This window comes from Zingiber officinale, chromosome 5B (genome assembly GCF_018446385.1).
Source record: "Zingiber officinale cultivar Zhangliang chromosome 5B, Zo_v1.1, whole genome shotgun sequence".
Taxonomy (NCBI): domain Eukaryota; kingdom Viridiplantae; phylum Streptophyta; class Magnoliopsida; order Zingiberales; family Zingiberaceae; genus Zingiber; species Zingiber officinale.
Genome location: NC_055995.1, coordinates 121,965,635 through 121,986,653, shown reverse-complemented (window position 1 = coordinate 121,986,653; position 21,019 = coordinate 121,965,635). Strand labels below are relative to the sequence as shown.

The window sequence follows — 21,019 nt, the reverse complement described above, 5'->3', positions numbered from 1 at the left end:
CATCAACTAAGGCAAAGGTATATAGATCCTCCACGTATGAGTTGTGATATTATTTCTGAATCGCCAGTCTGGATAGATCTGTCGATGCAAGCTGGCTCATCTTCATTCACACAAGCTCGAACAAGTTTTGATGGTTATCCCACATTAAGTGGGTTTGGCTAACACTTCAATCCCTAATCATCTTCAAAATCATTTCCGAGTCTATCATCGTTGTCAACCTATAAAGATTTTTGCCACCCAACCACTTTAGAATTTTCAATGTTTGGACCAGACTCTCATTTTCAGGGCAGTTTGGGACCTGATTATTTTACTCCCTCTATAAATATTTTTGTTCCATTTCAAATGGAACACATGTCTGCAATGTCTAACCTCCCATCGGTAGATATATCTAGTATGCGTTCTCGTTTATCTGAAGCTAATGGCAATGATCCACAAGAGGATAATCATGGGGATGACGAAGAGGCTTAAAATGATGCAGATAATGAGGCTATAGTCCAACAATCACACTAGCGAAATACGGATGGTAGAATTTCTTTTCTGATTCCTCCCACATCAATCAAAATCGTTGACGTCCGAGATGTGGTACCCGATTGAATATAATTTGTAGCATATTTGATAAATATTTTTATATTTAGATATGCCAATCTTTCTACCAATAATATAAATATGATTCTCGTTATATTTAGAACAATGATAATCTTAAATATATTTGTTAAATCTCCAAATTTCTTTCTTTTTTTATTTTTATTAAAATTATTTGCTAATATAACTTATAATATATTTAATAAATATATATGTAAATTATTATTATTATTTAAATATATGTTAATAAAATAATTTAGTTTTGTAAAAAAAATATAAAATTGATTAGGACTTTGATTTTTTTTAAAAAAAAATAAATAAAACTCAAGCGTTAAAAAAACATGAATTTAAATCTCGTTATTATAAAAAAATTATCGGAATTTAAATCCCGAAAATAGAAACTACTGGGTTTAAATCTTGAAATACGAGGAAAAAATATAAAAAAATACTCATCGGGATTTAAATTCTGAATATGAATTAATCTCATCTAAACCTGTAAAAAAAATTATTTTTACATTTGTTTGCTTTGTAATAACTTTAGTATTCACGCTTAGTTTTAAAAAAATTCCCGATATCTTGTGCCATAGAAAATTTTACCCCAAATTCCAATTGAATTGATTTCTCCATCTCGAGTATTCCGAGTTCCGACAAGACTGAGAGAGATCATTCAATTCCCTGATCAAGCATTTATATGCTCTTAAATTAATAAAGCGTTCTAAATTTTATTTGTGAGTTGTGATTCGATTTTGTGAAGAAGGGATCATCGCATGGTGCGTCTGGTTTGTCCCCAGATCCGGCGATGAAGGCGGCCTTCAACTCCCTGCACGGGCGGCAGGCAGTGATGGCGGCGGACCGGAAGTGGATAGCCCCTTTGGCCGTCGGCGCCACCGTCTCCCTGGTGCTTCTCCTCTTCCTCACCACACTCTCCTCTCCGGACGTCCCCCTCTCCCTGCTCCCTCTCTCCCTGCTCCCCTCCGCGCTACTATCACACCCTTTCACCGCCTTCTACGCCCCTGTGTACGTCGAGTCCAAGCTCCGTCAGACCCCTCCCTCCTCCTCCGTGGGCACCTCCCCGCCACCACCCCGCCTCGCATACCTTATCTCCGGAACCGTCGGCGATGGCAACATGATCAAGCGCGTCCTTCTCGCCCTTTACCACCCCGCCAATTGCTACGTGGTTCACCTCGATCTGGAGGCCCCCGCCGAGGAACGCGATGATTTAAGGGATTACGTCGCTAGCCATCCGCTCTTTGCTGCCGTCGGGAACGTCAGGATGATCACGAAGGCCAATCTTGTCACGTACCGGGGGCCGACCATGGTGGCGAATACTCTCCATGCCGCGGCGATATTGCTAAAGGAGGGCGGGGATTGGGATTGGTTCATCAATCTCAGTGCTTCGGATTACCCCCTTGTCCCCCAGGATGGTAATCGAGTTGCCTTTTCATTTTCTTTTATTGAATCAAATTTTGTTCTCTTTCATGGACAATGCAGTGATAGGCTAATTTGTTGGTGTTTGAATTAGATTTGTTGCATATGTTCTCATATTTGCCAAGGGATCTCAACTTCATCGATCACACTAGTAATATTGGGTGGAAGGAGTGAGCCATTTTCTATTGCGTGTCGTTTAACTTGTTAGGATTGGAAAATTGTTCAGAGCGATTTCGTTCATCCTTTATAGGTTCCAGAGGGCGAAGCCCATAATTATAGATCCAGGGTTGTACTTGACTAAGAAAGCTGATGTCTTCTGGATTCCACAAAGGAGGAGCGTGCCCACTGCCTTCAAACTATTCACAGGTGAGTGTCAAACCAATCTTTACTACTACTGATTGCATTCTACAAAAAGGATTATTCAGATTTTAGAGGCAATCTGCTCCAAGCTTAAAATTTTGAGCTTGTTAATCTAGAGAATGACCTAGTATATTAATTATACATCCTCACTATGACATACAAGTGTCTTGTGCCTACCCGTGCCTAGGTCAATATGAGTTACAAAGGCCATTTAAATGAAACATACAAGGTATCAAATTTTGTACTATGGACTAAACAGACTAAGCTAAAAAATAGAATAAATCTGTTGACGTAAATTCACTATTCATACATGGCAAGCAGCATCAACAATTTAATACAGATATGTATTACTAATTTTGATCCAGTAAGCAGAACAATTTGTTATGAAGTTGATATTTCAGGAGATATTATTGATTCAAGAATAACCTTATTAAAATCAAATTTACAGTTTCACAAAGGTGTCTTGAGAAGATAAAGAATCAATGATGTATAAATATTACCTTTGTTAAGCTAACCTTACATTATCTTCCATGCTAATTTTCTCACAGAGAAAATAATACCTTCATCAACTAGATATAAAAATAAACTATTAGATGATTGAATTTTGAACCATATTATGATAATTTATATGATGCCTTAGCTATTGTTGTGGAAACATATGAATCTGATAAGGAAAGCTATCCATATATTTGATATGGTGCGAAGTAAATAGCTGAGAAATATGCGAAATCATGGAAGTTTAGTTCATGTCATACTAGCCATGTACACAAAACATGGTGGAATAGCTTGGTCAAGTTAGCACTCTATCCAAGCTTTTTTTGGGTCCTGTTTACCAATTGCCTGATAAATTAGCATGTGCAAGTCACATAAACTCTGAATTTCTTATGAGTTTAAGTGTCTTAGTGTTTTGCATTCTGAAATAGAAGATGGGCATGCCTATGCTATAACAAAACTCAAAAGGACTAACTACAGGCTCGTAAACAATTTCAACTTGATAGTTTCTCTTTCATCACACTGTAAGTTTGGATAAAGATTTGTGACCAACCACAGATAAATTTAAAACTTCATCTTGCTGGCCTAAGGAATGAGTTGTAATTGATTTAAATTTAGCAAATTTGCATTTGTTGGTATCAGCTGTTGTTACCAGCCCTTTCCTAGCTAAGTAGGTTAGTAAGTTCTTGTAAGAGCATCTCCTCTATGCTTTACCTAGACTATGTTTCTTGTATGCCTATAGTGAAAAAGCTATGAATCCAAAATTCTCAAAAAACGTGTGAGATTCTAAATGTCCTAAATAGATCAGTTATTTGTGTGTGTTTCCTTCTATCTGGAATTGTAACCATTACTATAGCTATATTACTTGCTTTAAGCAAATGGAATCAAAATGCTTTATGGTAGTATATTGCCCTTCATTCGACATATCCTACTATCATGATATTACCAAATAAAAATTTGACTTGGATCAGAAACCTGGTGAACAATAATGTGTTTTTTCTTATATTGTCTAAACTATCCCTTCTTTTTTTCCCTTCAAGTCCTATAGTTCTGTCTATTAATATTGTGCTGACAGTGAGAGAACCAATACTTTGAATCAGTTTTAGGCCGTAAGTGATGACACTCTTTTGCCTTTGCTGCCCTTTATAACTTGTTTCCAGTATAAAGTTTTAGTATATTCCATGTTTTCTGCAACAGGATGTCAGCTCATGTGTTTTACATGGTAAAGAACACTTATTCAGTCCTTTAATTGCGACTGGAACTTTCTGCATACTTGTGAAACTTATTATTTTTGTATAGTTATTTTGTTATATGCAAACGTTCTTTTTCCATTTGTTTATCAGTAGTGTGGTACTCAAAATTGTTATGTTGTATCACCAAATATAATGATTCAAGTTTCACTTTGGTTCTTTTGCAGGTTCTGCATGGATGGCTCTCTCTCATTCTTTCGTTGACTATTGCATCTGGGGTTGGGACAACCTTCCACGAACTGTCTTCATGTACTATGCCAATTTCATCTCCTCACCAGAAGGTTACTTCCATACTGTCGTATGCAATGCACAGGAATACCGCAATACCACTGTCAACCATGACCTCCACTTCATTGCATGGGACAATCCGCCAAAGCAGCATCCTCACTACCTCAACCTTAATGATATGTCACGCTTGGTAGATAGCAACGCACCATTTGCACGCAAATTTCGAAGGGATCATCCTATACTCGACAAGATAGACGCTGAACTGTTATTTCGTAGGCCAGATATGATTGTTCCCGGAGGGTGGTGTGCAGGTAGTAAAGAAAATGGCAGCGACCCTTGCCTGGTTGTGGGAAACACAACCATTCTTCGACCTGGCCCTGGTGCGATCAGGCTCGAGCAACTTATGCTATCACTTTTATCAGATAAGAACTTCCGCCCAAGGCAGTGCAAGTAATCACACGGAAGCCTTCAATCAAAATTGTAGGTTGTGTAATTTCATGTAAGCACATGGTTAGCTCGCGTCAAGCACGATGAGATCAAAGGGGTGCATACAGAAGCTTGTTTCTTTATTAACATCAAATCCAGAAGTGCTCACGTTGAGATTGCTTTGACTGCGTATGTGTGTAGCCTTCATGTTGAGTCCATGTTAGCCTTAACACTTATTTCTTTATTTCTTACATGTTCCATTACATAAAATTTTGAAATCCATCTGAGGTTGGAGAGAAAGAGCTGCATACAATATTTATGCTTCTAGGTATGTTTCAAGTTATCTTGTATTATTGTATTCTTTTTTCTTTCTTTGATTGTCTTGTCATTCGGAAGGCAGGATGTTTATATCTTCTTGAGGGATCAGGTAGGTCGAATTGGAAAGGCTATGGTGCATGTGTATCTCCCAGGTGTGCGGTTCATCCTCCAGATCCAAATTTGTTAGGATGGTTGACAACAGTTGTGACTTCTAAATTAATGAAAAGTTATTTTGGATACGAAGAGATCATAATTATAAACAATTTAAGATCGTCAATATATTTCAACTCATTAATTTGTCAAAATTAACCTCTACCGCTCTACCATTGCTTATGGGCTATTTTTACTTTTTCTTAACAGAAGCTTAGCAGCTATCAACCCAGCGTCATCAATCAATCGTCCATTAATTTATTAAAATTGAAATTCGATTAGTAAATACTTACAATTTTAAGAAAACATTCGGCCGTTGTACATGGTCCCGGAATTACTTGCACTTTTTCTTAATGGAAGCCTTTGTTGATCATTTTTATTGTTGTTGTTATTATTTTTCTCTAAAGCGGATTACATCAATTGAATAGCGCCGACACGGCGGCAATCCGTTGTGCCGTGTTCGCCAAATCGCCTACACTTTTTCGTTTGCTTCCGCACGAAACGCATGCTACTTTTCTTTTTACCCTTTTAAAAATAACGAATTACCTCCTCAGTTATTTCAAATTTCAAAGTACATCTCTTTCGGAAGTTATATTTTAATTCTCGAAATATCCGTCCTGAAATTACAATGTAATAATTCAGTTGAGAAATCAAAACTTCCTAACAAAGCCCCTATAATTAGAGATATTTTTTTATGCCCGCAGAAACACAAAATTCTGTTGGGAGATGCCTTTCCTTCTCTTTTTTCCCCCTTTAAAATGCTTCACTGCTTAAGGAGGAGCCAAAAGTGGAACGATCTCCTCTTCTGTTCGCAGCTTTATTGCGTTCTTCTACCTTTGAGCTTCCTCCGCCAGATCTAGCGCTAGGGCTTCCTCCTGCGAGCGTAAGGAGTTCAGATGGGGCAGCAGACTCTCATCTACAGCTTCGTCGCGCGGGGGACGGTGATCCTGTCCGAGTACACCGAGTTCACCGGAAATTTCACCAGCATCGCCTCCCAGTGCCTCCAGAAACTTCCCGCCGCCAACAACAAGTTCACCTACAACTGCGACGGTCACACATTCAACTACCTCGTTGAGGACGGCTACAGTGAGCTCCTGCCCTTGCGTTTCATTCTGTGGTTATTTTGACTTTAAGTTTGTAGCTCGATCTGATCTGTTCTTGGTTGACTGTTTATACCTTGTTGTGTTCATCTTGAATTTTTGGGTTGACTTCCTAGTCAGATTCCGATGATTGATGGTAAATTTTGAGGAATTAGGTTTTTTAGTTACATTCTTTTGGTATTTGGGGAAGAATAACGGATTACATTGGTTGCTTCCCTATGTATGGCTTGGAATCCTTTGACTCATACGATTAGGTGGGGGAAGAAACAATTGATCTTAAGATGCATCTCAAAGTAATGAAGGGTGGCCTTAGTATTATTATTATGCGGTAGAAAGAAATTTAACTAGTTCAGAGAAAATTGGATGAGATGTTCAACTTTGGCCCTTTTCTCTGGATAGTGTTGAGATGCTAGTAGCAGTCATAGCTATCAATGAGCTAAAAGATCTATAGAACAGTTTTGTGGAGTGAAATTGTTGGCATATAGCATAAATATCTCTAGCTGCTACATGTTCTTTTTGTATAATTGCACTTTACCTGCCTTTATCTCTCATGAAGCTAATTGTTTTTTCTCCTTTTTTGCGGTAGAGAAACAATTATTAATTCTTCTACTCCGTCATGTGTGTATTTTTAGTCATTTTAATGTAAAATTGTGCAATTTATCTATACAATCATTTTACAAAGCAATCTATGTGATTGCTTTAGCCATAATACACTTATGAAATGGTTCACTGCAGCACATATGCATATGCATATGCAGTCACTTATCTCATATCTGTAGATCCAGTTAGTTTATTAGTTCAGCTTGATCTTTAGGAATATATGAAAGAGATTTAATAATACAGTTTATGTTTAATTAATGCTAATATAATCAATTGGCAAAGAAGAGGCCACTTTCACTTGAATTTTGGATGTGCTTCAAAAATGATTGAAATCTCCATCCAATTAGATATTTATCATAGATCTCTATGACTAAGATATTTATTATGGATCACTATGACTAAGTTACTGTGATCTAATTGTGCATATGCTGAAAACTACAAAATAATATGTAAGCACTCATTAGTATTCTTAAGAATCGTTTGAGGAAATGATGCCATCCATTATCATTTTCCTTATTGATTCCTCAAAACCATCAGAATCATTTATACTCTCATTTAAATCAAGTTGGTTGCTATTATGTATTTTTTTATTGAAAAAAATAGAGTTTAAGACCTCTTATTGCTTCTACACTTTATTTAAATCTTATTCCTATCACTTTGTTGATTCTTTTTTTTTCTAAAAAAAACAGAATATTAACTGGATAATTTATCATGTTCATGCACAATCTATTCATCAAAATAATATATGTATTTGAATGTAGTAAATTAGAATAATTTAGGTGGATTGAAGATTTGAATTGAATTTTGTGAATTATGCACAATGTGGTTCATTATCTCTTATGTGCCTAGTCTATGCATATACATTGCATCTATATCTTCAATTCATGATAATCAACATATAGAATATGCAATGCAAAGCACTAGTGCATATAGAAATGCATCCCGGTAAACTTCTTTTTGGAAAACAATGTCGATCCGTTCCTTGTGTCCAATTCCTATTCTAAACTTCTTTACGAAACATTGCAAATCATATTTAAAGTATTCAATACCTATCCTGAATTTGTTTTTATGAACTATGTTAGGATTGCAAGGAATGTTGAGTATCTAGACATAATTATACTTGAATGATTGACTATTGCCATTGAGGAACTTTGTTCCAAGTATTTATAGTTGGCAGCCCCATAAACTACTTTCCCAAACAATGCACGTCATATTTCCAGTTTCCACTACCCATCCTGACATTGTTTTTCTAACTAGGTTTTCGACTACAAGGAGTGGAGTATGGAAGGATAATTATAGTATAACGGAAAATTTGACAATTTCTATTGAGAAATTTGGATTTTAGTATATATAGCTGGAGACATGTTATGCAAATATGTGATTATGGCAAGAACTATATGATATTACTGTAAGCAAATTTTGTTCCCTAAATAGGTAAATCTCAGGTACTTGGTCATCTATCAATAAGAAGAATGTTCATACAAAATTATATCAATCTTTGTCAGCTAAATATCTCTATTCAATCTATTTTCCCTATAATCTTAATCCCATTATATCAATGGGAGATTTTGTTAGCTACTTCCGTTCATCCTTCCCCACTATTAAGTAATTGATGTTGTTGTGAATTCCTTAAATTTCTCAATTCAGTCTCAGCGACATTGACTGATATTTGATGTAATGGGATATCTTGGTTTTGTTTTTTTGTTTCACTTAGCTTTTTTTTCCTGTGGATTGCAAATGAGAACCTTTTTATAATTTTGTCTGGTTTACATACTATATATGTACTAAGTTGATAATGCATTTTTGTTTTCATAAACTGGTGCTTTTTAGTTGATAGAAGCTTCATATCAGTAAGGGCACTGTAACCTATGCTTGTTGACGTAAAGAGTTGTGGGTTTTCCTATCTTTTCTAGGGATCTTGCAAACAAACCTGTCAATTTTCCTCATCTGTGATATTCCAGCAAATGCCTTTTTGATGTAATATTTGCTACTTGTGACAGAGCGGATGGAGTCTATCTTTTTTTCTTGGATTGCCTAAATTTTTATTCACTGACCAATCTAATTGTACTTGACATATTTGTCCATATACCTCGCATTGCCCATGAGCTGGCTTACTACTATGATCTGATATCAGACATCAATTTTGCAGCATATTGTGTAGTTGCAGTTGAGGCAGCTGGCAGGCAAATTCCCATTGCTTTCCTTGAGAGAGTTAAGGAGGACTTCACTAAAAGATATGGAGGAGGAAAAGCTGCAACAGCTGCAGCCAACAGTTTAAACCGAGAGTTCGGGTACCTTTTTAGTCTATCCAACTAAATATGGGCTTTTGCTCAAGCATAGTTAACTAGAACCATTGACTTTCATTTACATCTCAGGTCCAAGCTTAAAGAGCACATGCAATACTGTGTGGACAACCCTGAGGAGATCAGCAAGCTGGCAAAAGTGAAAGCTCAAGTTTCTGAAGTAAAAGGAGTCATGATGGAGAATATTGAGAAGGTAGGAAATCTCACTGTTAAACACTCCAAACTGATTACAGAAATCAAACATTCCAAGTTGCCATATTGTTCTAAATATTTATTTCGGTCTCTACTGATCATAGGTGCTTGATCGTGGTGAGAAAATTGAACTACTAGTTGATAAAACTGAAAACCTTCGCTCCCAGGTAACGATTGGCAAGGGCAGCACATGTTGCTTGATTTGAAGTTCCAGCACTGTCATTCCATGGTTTTAATTCTCATTTGTCCTGTGATTTGTGGTCAGGCACAAGATTTCAGGCAGCAAGGAACAAAAATGAGAAGGAAAATGTGGCTACAGAACATGAAGATTAAGCTGATTGTTTTGGCGATCATTATCGCCCTAATTCTGATCATTATCCTGTCCGTTTGCCATGGCTTCAAATGCTGATGAAGTGATGCTTTTTGGGAATATTGATATTGATTGTTGCTCAAACAGAATTGTTAAATTGATGATAATATATGATCTAGGGCATTATGCTACAGGTGAGAGTTTTACTACTTAAACAATTTCTTATGAAATCAGATAAGATCGACTACATATGACTCGATATATTTCAATGTATTTCTTACTGCTAAGAGAGTTGATTCCTGTGGTTTGAAAGTGGCATATTGTCCTTATTTATTGTGTTCCGTTCTAAGAAGTAAAAATTGATGAAATAGCGGTGGCCACGCAAAAGAGGAAATAAAGAACCTTGAATCTCCTGTTTTCCTTGGCTCTCTTGCACGGTGAATGCATCTGTGTAACCTTCAAGATCGACCGCTGTCAGCTTAATTAAACAAGTAGGTTTAATATGTGCACGGTGAATGCATTTTCGTCCATTAATACTTGGAATTGAAAATGTTTGAAGGAACCGCAGATTGAACGCAATGATTTACACATGAGACTTAAAATTATATATTAAGATTGCTTCTACTCGAGCTGATGATTGAGGTTTCAATACAGTTTAAAATCAGTGTTGTACGACCATCAGGAAATGGAAACTACAAAAGTATTTTTTGCATTTATTATATTGCATGAATCTTATGGGTCATTAGATTCAAAAGCTAATAGCATTCGTTAACAAGGCAATGCTAACACAGCAGAGGCACCTTGAATCAGTTTGAGTCATTCCATCATCCATTCTCTGCTGAACAAGATTTAGGAAACCAGTCAGCCCCTATGTAGAAACAAATGCTCGGAAGTAGCATCCTCAGCCAGCGAAGAATGAGAATAGCCTTGACAATAAACCGGCTAGAAGTCATAAACATCATTCAGTTGGATGCCTAAGCATGCCTGCTTTAAGGGAGGGTCAGCATGTGGTCCTTCTAATAAGCTATTTGCAATTGCTCCATAAGCTGCCTCGGTCAGGTGAATGCCATCCCAGGAGACTGAGCGAGATGGATCGCTGCAAACCTTTGCATTTATGTGGCCACAAGCAGCATTTGGGTTGACGCCATATGGGCCATCGCTTCCGCAGCATGCACGTAGAGGAAACTTAAATCCTACAATCACAAAGATATCGATAAATCAGGATTCTGTCATAGAGTCGTTGTGTTCTTTTGTGCACGCATTAAACTTTCCTGGGACATCCCTGCGCTGAAAGGAACTGGAACTAAAGTTGTATCAGTTTTGTTTTCCTAAGTCACATTGACTTTAAGTAACTCATAAAACTTAAAAGCTGCTGATCAAAACATAATTTATGCAGATAACTTTCAGATATTTCTCTTGGTACAGCCATTTTCGCTATTGAAGAGAAATGGAGTTCAAACAGCATGCTAGATTTGCTACCAATCAAAATTTGGCTAGATTAACAAGTGTCAGAGGTTGCATTAGACTCGAAATGCATCCTCATATTTTATCAGATGATGAATAATCTAGTTTCACATTGTTATAGGTACTAAGACAATCTTATTCCAAGTTAGACCTAACGACAAGAAGTTCTATGACATCTTCCAATAGATTCTAAAGCATCAAAGTCCCGGGCTAGCGTCTGAAAAACTATTGTGCACAATATGTCAAGAACTTAAAACATGGTCAGTAAACTTCACTAAAAACAACTGAAAGATGATTAGCAATATTTATCTTTTGTCTGATAGGAGCGAGAGAGACACACACCGAAGACATGTGGAGCACGGAAGAAGCTTAGCATGGCATCATAGTAATTAGCATAAATAATCTTCACTTGTGGATGAAGCTTCCAAAGCCGATCCAACTCCTCCTTGAGCAAGCGGTTATGGTACTGAGAGAGCTCATTCAACCATTTGATGCAACTTGTTTCTGACTCATAGTATTCAACATTCTCAGTCTTGTAGATATCTAAATACACAGGCACACATCCAATCGGGAAGTTTCCCGGAACCAACATTGTCTTTGCCCCAAGACTGATTAACTCCTACTCCAATGAGAAAAGAGATTTCATTAAAGATCAAGAACATTAATCTAAGAACTAGAAGTAAAACAATAATCATAAGCAGAGGCCTCACGTTGATCGCTGAACTAATTGAACCAATTACGTCAGGAACAAAGGTTCTTATTTCCTCCACTGTTCTTCGTTGGAAGAATGGATGGTTGTAGTCATTCCCACCAATCTCTCCCATCAAGATTAATGAACTATTCAATACATCTTTCGGATCTGGCATAACATACACAAGATTCACAATTTAAAGAGCCTCTTTTCATATAGTTCTTGGCTAATATAGCTAACAGAAAAATTATATTTTCAATGAAATTAAAATCTGTCTAAATATCTCTTCGAGCTATGACCTTAGCCAACTGAATCTCAATCCATTTTTGCAAGGTAAAATAAAACTATATTTGTCTTCATAAACTTTCTCTACTTTTGGTAATTCTCTCATTCACAACAAATCTGTCTTATCTTATCAACAATCAATTTTTTTTTTCTTTTAGGCAAATACTGTTTTCCATTCAACCTTTGTTCAGTGGATGTCATGACACAACACCTAATCAAACTAAAGCCTAGCTCAAGTTTCATGTCAGCATAACTTAGACAATGTAAAAAAAAACAATTTTTTTTTTATCATTCTTATTCTCTTTTTCCCCTAATCAATGTTAAGCAAACATGGCACAAAAGTTGGATGCAACACTAGGAACAAGGGGATAATTTTGTCATGAAGTCAATTATAGACGATGGGTGAGTCAAATAGTAAGATGGATTTGTCACAATCATAAAAAGATAAAGAGGATTCATGTATCTAGTATTCAACTCACATAACCATAAGCATAGGCATACCGTGACCAGGAAAAATCGAAGGCAACAATTGCTTGAACAACCCGATCTGCACATGCAAGGATCTGTCGGTCCAGGTAGCTTGAATCCCCTTGGCTCTAAAGAAGGACAGATCGAGCGCAGTGGCTCCAGCGACCGCGAAGTTAACCCCTTTCCGGAAATCCTCGCCGCTCCCTCCGCCGAGATACGGCGGCACCAGAGGCAACCCCAATCCTTGCGCTGCACAATCCGAGAGCGCAAATCAAACATTTAGCCAACATTCCTCTTTCCGTGAAAGTTTTCGATCGACATTCTAGGGAACAAATGGAATAAAATGGTTGCGAAAGACGGACCGATAAAGTCGATCATGAGGCGGCCGTCGGAGAAGCGGCCGGTGGGGCGCTGGAAGAAGGTGCGTCCGTAGGGGAGGTTCCCGGTGGGGCCGCCCAGGGAGCCGAGGCGGATGGCGTTGCCGGTGTCGGCCAGGGAGTCGCCGAAGCTGTAGATGGAGGTGAAGCATTCGGCGGCGACGAGGGGGAGCGCGAGGGAGAAGGAGAGCAAGAAAGAAACGAGCCGATGAGGCGGAGCCGCGGCCATGGCGATCGCGAGAGAGATGGAGAAGGCGGCGTTGACCAGCTGCCGAGGAACTGGTCAGTTTTAGTAACCGGAAGCCAATCACGCGAGAGTGCAGTACGACGGCACGCATCAGTCGGAATATCATTAAGGTAAATTTCTTCCTACCTGCTCCTGATTTTTTTATTTTTTTTTATTTTTGAGAATCTAGAAAAAAAAATGCTATAATTTTAAAGGAAAAATAAAAGAGCATGCCTGTTTTTTTTAATCATTAAAGTGACATCTGTATTTTATTTTAATATTTTATTTGAAAAGGGCATCTAACCGTCAACATGTTAAAATGATATAATTATCTCGAAAACACTTAAGACATTATTATTTCTTATCGAACATATTAAATTTTAAATCCATCGAATTAATTATATGCACATAACATGACATGTCTATATTTAGTAATTACAAAATTATAACTTGCTATAATATTATAATAGTTAATTATAGTTATAATAGTTATAGTTCATAGTTATTACAATACTAACTTATTTTGTTTAATTACATTCATGTGATAATAATTATGAAATACTAATTACTATAATTACGATAGTTGAACTACGTAGATATAATTGCTATAATATTTTAGCAACTACAGTATTGATATAACTAGTTTATTGATTCAAGATTTAATATACGTGATAAAAAAATAATAATACCGAACAATCTATTTGAGGATGAAATGTCACTTTTAGGTACTATTTTGAATTTAATTATTATTTATTTCATTAATGCTTATTTTGTGTTGCATATCACAGAAATTTATAAAAATGAAGCCTTTCTATTCGTTATGCAATAATTATTCAATAATTAGACATCTTTTTCTCAATCAGAATTATGATAGAGTCTGCACTTTGTGTAATTCTTTTCTTCAATCACAATAGAACAGTAGAACACTCTGCAATTTTACTTGAGGCTCGAGTACAAAGAAGTCATTTGTTGAGAAATAGGGATTGCATCAGTACTGGTTCACCATACAAAAATCGGAATTGGTTAGTCTTCAAACGATCACAACCCGAGATATCACACATTTTACAGTCCAAACAACAATTAGGCAACCGACTCTGGAGCATCAGCCTGGCAGCTTATTCGCCTTGCCCATTATACATTTACTTGAGATTTAACTTGGCTCCACGCTGTGTTTCACCTTGACATCGTTGATTTGCGAGGCCGTTTTCCCTCCATGGCGTCTTTCTTTCTCCGGCAATCATGGCAGAGGTATGGACCCTCCCACGGCCTTGATGTTGCAGGAAAAGAATCACTGGAATGAACTAATTGATCGTCATCTTGTACTTGGTCTGCCTGGCAAATAGCACAGCGTTGATTCCCTGAGTTCTCCATCGACGAGATGTTCTTTCCCAGTCTGTGTACAGAATGGCATTAGGAAAGACCAAGTTATGTCTAAATTGCAAATTTAGCTATTTCTATATATTAAGCATGGCTCCATTCAGAAAAGATTGGCAGTAATAAAAGAGATGCGAGGTGGACAACAATACAAATGATGCCTCATACTAAATTGTATCGGATCGTTTATGAACGATGAATGATTTTTAGCATGTAAACTTCAAAACACGATTAGAAACACATTCGGTCTCTCGGTGATACACTAGAAATGCTTCAAACCAAGGCTTTACAAGGCATATATATAGTGGCATATATTCAGTTGGCGGGCATATTGCAGTTGGTACTAAAAAAATACTACTGATATGTATGCAACAAAACATGTTAATCAATAGGTTTAAAATTGTGCATGTTCTATCAAAAGATTTGACCAGCTTATTAAATGGACTATCTAAAGTTAAATGTGTTATAGACAAGGAACATGATCAATTTATGACCCATTGATTTAAATTACCACCCCCATCAAAAACTCAGAACTGAGGCTACACAGCATCCATCTGGTTCACCACTTGCTGGATAGCCTTCCCTGTAGTCTCCTTCATCCAGACCATTACAAATAGGAACCAAGGTCAGGAGGGACAAAAGTAGCACCACCCACTTCTGGAATTTCAAGCACTGCAACTCATGACATATTGTTGAGACCAGATCCAACCTCCTGTATGGTTGTTGTTGGAGATGAGCAGCTTGTAGCAAGAGTGGTTAGCAGTCATGGGCATCAGTTGTGAACCTATGGCTCTGCTGCTGGACCAACCAGTTATTGGTGCAAATATAGCTGCCGAGTATAATAAAGGGAGATACAGACCATCAATAAGGCTAGTGTACTCCCCTCCTTGGCACAGCACAGTTCAACAATCATATGCAAGAGCGCAAGCGACATGAGAACAAGTTTCCCATGCCACTTAATTAAGTGCTTCAATGTAGAACATCCAAAATCGACCCTAAAACACCATATTCATCATTCACAGTTGAATATCCTTCAACTGGCACCATCCAATGTCTGCATTGCTTATTAGCCCTATGATTCATGATGCCAGTCAACGCATTTCGCTTCCATATTCTTTCCTTCTTGATCTCGCCACCCTCATTGCATTCTCTCCACTTACACCTGACTGCAACCTCAAGTTCCTCGCAAAGATTCTTCCATCTCACAAGAAGTTCCAGTCCCTGCTTCCTCTTGCTAACTGTGCAAATCCAACCTCTGCTGTTCTTTTTGCATCACGATGATAGTACTTGGGTATAAGTTGCTCCTTGTGTTTGTATTCCAGTCTGTTCTACATCGACCTCCTTAGGTTGGTTCCTGCACTACCAAGCTTTTTTTTTTTGTTTCCTTTCTTCTTTCAGCACATTCTGTAATATCCAGCAAAGACCTAAACAAAGAAAAGGTCATGTTCCCAATTTGCTACTTCAACAAAAGGTCTAATTGTGCTTATCGATCTCCAGTGAAAACACAATCAGAAGAAAAGTTTCATTTGCAATTTGCTACTTCCAAGAAAGGGTCAAGCTTTGTTATCCATCTCCAATGAAGACCTAACCAGAGAAAATGTCATGTTCTCAAATTGTTGCTTTCAATAAAGGGTTGAGTTTCCTTCAGAACCCTCAAGTGCTTTTGTTTTCCTCAGTGTATGTTGTATGCCTTAGATTTATCTTCATCCTTGTTTTACTTTATCCTTTCTACCTTTGTCCTCTCTTTTTATTGATGTGCTAATCTAAGGTTAATGGGACAATTGGTTGCAAGCTCAACTAATTCCTTGAGTTGTTTTACAGCACGTGGGCATTATGTTTTCATTTCATTATGTTCGTGCCTTCAGTTTTAAGGGATTGATAAAAAAGAAAATTACTCTTATTGAAACAGATCAAGTGATAGCTTCGTCTAAGCTAAGGCATTGCAACACCAAGCCTCTCAGTTGTTGAATAGCGTTGCAGTATCTCAAACCAGAGCGTGATCAATATCTTCATCAAACATTCACTAGAATTCATGATTCAGGGCTCATGATGTAGATTAATTAGGGAGTTTTAAATTTTATGTCTCAAAGTAGAATGTTTTAATTTTGAAAATGAAGTTTCAAACTTTTATGGGCTTTAAAAATTATGAGAATTTGTAAGAATTTATTTTGGCTCATTCGTAGCAAACCAAGCAGCTTAAATTGTTGTTTAGAGGAATACACTATTCTAGGATGGCTATTTATTTCCCACGTTTGTATGGTTAGATTTATTACCAAGTTTTAAGGAGAATTGTCTATGGTTGGGGCTTTTAAAAGAGGCCCCCAATTGCTCTGGTTAGTTCATCTTTTTAGTTAATAAACTCTGAATCACTTAATGCAGTTTGCTTTTCCTCTTTGTGATTTTTGTTCATCTCAAAATTACATCAAATATTATCATAATTCCTAGTTTGGCTTGTCGATGATTTTCCTTCAGCCACCGCCCATGCTCTCTACCACATCTGCCTTCTCTTCCACATGCTATTGCATTTGATCCACATCAATCAAGATCGTTTATCCTTCTCATCATTCTAGCATTGCACATCTCTCTGTGAATCCATGTTTCCATCAGATCACCACAAATCCGACCAAATTCAATCCACGAGTTGCAGCAACACACCCTCCACACTCTTCCTCCAAAGGCAACTCTCACTGCCTCGTGCAGAACCCAACACCAAGAGGTCTCCATTGCAGGTCAACTTTAATTAATAAAAAACCTTCCTAATTAATTTGCATCGTCTCCTTTAGATTGTACAACTTGAGAAAGTGTTAGGTTGGTTCTAGATGTCCACATGAAGCCTGATCCAAGTTAACCTCTGTTTATGTTAGCCATCAATATACATCACATCATTTTCAATTAACTTCTATTTTTTTCAAATATAATATTTTTTAAATAAAGAGATTGATAATTGATGCGGTGATGATGAAGGGCTCCATCCCGCTGCCACGTTGGAGATCAAAGTCAAAGCGGTCAACGCATAGATGGCATCCGTCGGTCGGGCTAAGTATGCCCCGACCGGGGAGAAGGCTCCGACCCGCCGTCGCCTTCGACACGAGGAGCAATCGAACAACCGACGCTCAAGGGAGACAATGTGCAGAAACCGAGCCGAGTGGCTACCCCGCTCGGCCAGACAATAGAGATCGATGTGTGCAGAGTTCAACTTCGGCCGAACGGCTATCCCGCTCGACCTAGAGATAGGTTTCGGCCGAGCGGCTACCCCGCTCGGCCTAACAGCAGGCTTCAGCAATAACGTGGACCTTCGGTCGAGCAGACACATCGAGGAACAGCGAGGTTCTGGCCGACCAGATGGGACACCAAGGCGGCAAAATTCAGGCCGAGCGGCCAACCCACTCGGCCTAGCAGTACACTCCTAATGATATCCCGTGATATCTTTTTGGAAGTTGATGTTGCCGACACCGGGTATGGGCTGCCAGAAAATCGTACGGCGAAAGCTTCCACTATCACTTCAGAGATATGTTCGGCATGTTAAGGTACTGAGTGACACTTTACTGACAAGTCTTTTCAAAGAAAGCTTTGAGGAGTGTGCTCGCCTTGGGAAGCGTGCATGCGCGCTACCAAAGCTCTATATAAAGGGGGGTCCAAGCATCAGCGGAGGTATGCGATATTCACTATTTGTGCTACAGTCTTCTTGTTGCTCCGCTTTCCATTTCATCGCCGGTGACTAACTTGAGTGTCGGAGGGCCAACGTCGGAGACCCCTTCCCTGACTCGGCACTAACGTAGTCTGTGTTGCAAGTTCACACGGAGTCCACAGGAGGCCAGCGTGAGCGCCACATCCCCAGCTTTCCGTCTCCTCGACTTTCGGGCAAGATCAATAATCATTACATATGAACTTTTCCTAAACATATACTTCAGACTGATATAATAGGCTAACTTGATTGAGATGCGCTGATTAAACTTTAAGTTAATATGATAATATCTGAGTGCATTTGCATATGCAGACATGTGATGCAATCAAGCATCACATGCGTCCAGGTACAGCATATTAACCACTTTTTAAAAAGTGGATAATCTAACTAAAATAAAATGCACAACAACGTGAAGGTAAAATCTAGAAGTTAAGATATATCAAAGCATGACTGGTCAAGTGAAATACTAATGGCAGATAATCAAAGTGTGACCACAGTAGTACCTTTCTTCCAGCATAGCCGACCCTTCCTCAAACAATTCCTCCACAGCTCCAACAGAAGACAGTTTGGTAGGTTTACCAGCACCATTCTTCGACTTCTTCCCGAAAAGGAGGGATCTGAATTTGTTTTGCTGCTTTAGTATTGAAGGTTGTACAAATGTACAATCTGGTGGAATGATATCAACAACTAGGCAAGTTGTGTCATCTTTTAGCCCACTTTTTCGTAAAGCTTCCTAATCAAGTTGATCAAACAAGCATTCTTCAAGTAGTCCTGAGGAAGGAAAATTGTAACCAAATCAATAGAGACAAATTGGTTACATTTGTGATCACCTTGACAACAAGCTTCGCAGCAAGTTCTGCAGGAAGTCCTCGGCAAGCTTTGGCAGCTAGCTCAGATGGAAGAGCATCCCAAATGCCGTCAGAAGCAATTATTAACCGTCCTCCAGCAGCTGAAAGCTGATCACCCAACAATCTAACGCAAATTAGTTCAAATAACAGGATAACTATGAATAACTAAACTCAGCAACCTTCACCTTCACTTGCTTCACATGAGGAATTGGGACAATGAACTCGCCTACATCTGTATCTCCAATTGACCTCGAAAGGCATAGCCCACCAGGCCAGCATCGGAGTGGCCCAATCTGAGAGCAGCATCAGATGGATCAGATAATATGGGGCACAAGTCTTTGCTAATATTGAAACAATGCAGGAAATTGTTTTTGGTGATCCTTTACCTCTTTCCCTCCACAAAGGTTAAGTCTTCCAACCTCCCCACCACTGGCAGTAACACGTTCTCTCTCCTCAACATTCTCTTCCAGTCTATGGTCGACCGTTAGCAACGAAACTACGCCATCCAGTGAATCCAGTATGCAGCGAGAATCACCTACAGATGCAACTGTCACAGTCCAACCATCGATGACAACGAGTGTCGCCGTTGTCCCAGAAGTCTCCCCTGGAGGAACAAACAAGGCTCAGTTCAAGATTGGTCAAGAGCACAGAATTAAGAAACCAGACGAAGAAAATATTGCCTTTGCGCTGGAACTCGGTGTCTGCCTTAACAAAACCAGCGACAAGTGCCCGAGGAAGGGCTTCAAGCCACTCTTCTCTACCAATTCCCTGAGGAATCGTGCTCATGACGTGATCCAAAAGGTGCTCTTTTGCAAACACAGCAGCAGAAGCTCCATTGTGCCCGTCAAAGATCTGCCCACTAGCTGCTGTCAAACGAAAGGAAACTGCAGAAGCCCAAGACGAAAAGGAGAAGAGGATACCGCGAACACCGAGAACAAGGACGCGGGGTCGCCAGGAGCCCGGAAGCAGACGGGCCTCAGAAGGAAGTAATCTTCCCCCCTCTTAGCGAAAGCGGCGTGGCCATACTTAATGGATGGCTTCTGAGACTTGCCGCCTCGGATCTCCCGGCCGATGAGGGTTGCCAGGGGTACCATTGGGGGCTGAATGCTCGGATCTCGTGGCCGTACGTCGGTTGCCATCGTTCGCCGGTGAGGCTATCGCCAAGGAACCCTAATACATTCCCCTCCAGCGAAATACTCACTCACCTTCACTTTCCCTCATCCCGGCACGACACGTTGCTAACCTCGCATGCCAAACGAAGACGAGGACGATCAGACAAAGGCCGAGTCTTTGACCAAGAACTGGCTCCGACGAATGGAGCCCGATGTGCCGGCTGCAGAAATCGACCTCCCAGATCGAGAGGAGACAAGCGTACGGCGCGCGATTACATGGAAAAAATAAGCCAAATTGGGCGAACAAATCGAGATGAGACGATAAAGCAAGAGCAGTGGAAATGCTCCCACACCAGATCAATCAACGGACCTGTAGGCTGCTACAAAGCAAAGATGACTGAGAAAAGAAAAAGATTCAACAGCGTAGAGAGAGAAAGGGATGAAAGGAACCACTTTTATGTGTCATCCAGTTGTTTCCCTTTCCATAACAGCGCGCTCGCTCTTCACTGGCAAAGCTGAAAGCTCTCTCGATTCGCCTGGGAGTAGCTGGACGCCTCTTGTGCGCGGACTGGGACTGGACTGGGACTGGCCGCATGTGCAAGGCAGCAGAATGAGTGGACCACCGCCCACTGTCGCAATGGCTCGGAACAGGAATCGAAGGTCAGTCAATTCGACTGGATTGAAACAACAAGAATATCTCGTCTGAGTTGTTTCGGTCGGAAAAGTTAGGATCCGTGACTTCAAGATAAT

At 39.2% G+C, this 21,019-nt stretch overlaps 4 protein-coding genes across 5 annotated transcripts; 2 read left to right on the top strand and 2 right to left on the bottom strand.

Annotated features, from left to right (window-relative positions):
- Nucleotides 1–1,175: 1,175 nt before the first annotated feature.
- Nucleotides 1,176–5,138, top strand: LOC121985713 (beta-glucuronosyltransferase GlcAT14B-like). The gene is made up of 4 exons (XM_042539317.1): nucleotides 1,176–2,006; nucleotides 2,105–2,180; nucleotides 2,261–2,376; nucleotides 4,280–5,138. The coding sequence occupies exons 1-4, from the start codon at nucleotides 1,382–1,384 to the stop codon at nucleotides 4,792–4,794; spliced, it is 1,332 nt and encodes a 443-aa protein (XP_042395251.1). The 5' UTR covers nucleotides 1,176–1,381; the 3' UTR covers nucleotides 4,795–5,138.
- Nucleotides 5,139–5,997: 859 nt separating this feature from the next.
- Nucleotides 5,998–10,051, top strand: LOC121985715 (vesicle-associated membrane protein 721). Its single transcript, XM_042539318.1, has 5 exons — nucleotides 5,998–6,320; nucleotides 9,084–9,225; nucleotides 9,310–9,430; nucleotides 9,534–9,596; nucleotides 9,695–10,051. Exons 1-5 carry the CDS (start codon nucleotides 6,131–6,133, stop codon nucleotides 9,836–9,838), a joined length of 660 nt encoding a protein of 219 aa, XP_042395252.1. The 5' UTR covers nucleotides 5,998–6,130; the 3' UTR covers nucleotides 9,839–10,051.
- Nucleotides 10,052–10,425: 374 nt separating this feature from the next.
- LOC121985712 (GDSL esterase/lipase At1g28600-like) lies at nucleotides 10,426–13,366 on the bottom strand. Its single transcript, XM_042539316.1, has 5 exons — nucleotides 13,010–13,366; nucleotides 12,681–12,896; nucleotides 11,914–12,062; nucleotides 11,546–11,822; nucleotides 10,426–10,932 (listed from the first exon to the last, which is right to left on the bottom strand). Exons 1-5 carry the CDS (start codon nucleotides 13,251–13,253, stop codon nucleotides 10,682–10,684), a joined length of 1,137 nt encoding a protein of 378 aa, XP_042395250.1. The 5' UTR covers nucleotides 13,254–13,366; the 3' UTR covers nucleotides 10,426–10,681.
- Nucleotides 13,367–14,166: 800 nt separating this feature from the next.
- On the bottom strand, nucleotides 14,167–20,931 carry LOC121985710 (probable protein phosphatase 2C 33). 2 transcript variants are annotated; one of them, XM_042539312.1, is made up of 7 exons: nucleotides 20,078–20,931; nucleotides 19,838–20,009; nucleotides 19,544–19,761; nucleotides 19,343–19,450; nucleotides 19,128–19,265; nucleotides 18,813–19,042; nucleotides 14,167–14,643 (listed from the first exon to the last, which is right to left on the bottom strand). In XM_042539312.1, the coding sequence occupies exons 1-7, from the start codon at nucleotides 20,294–20,296 to the stop codon at nucleotides 14,424–14,426; spliced, it is 1,305 nt and encodes a 434-aa protein (XP_042395246.1). In that variant the 5' UTR covers nucleotides 20,297–20,931; the 3' UTR covers nucleotides 14,167–14,423. The 2 variants fall into 2 exon arrangements, with proteins under 2 accessions (XP_042395246.1, XP_042395248.1); XM_042539314.1 differs by having other exon boundaries at nucleotides 19,140–19,265.
- Nucleotides 20,932–21,019: the final 88 nt, after the last annotated feature.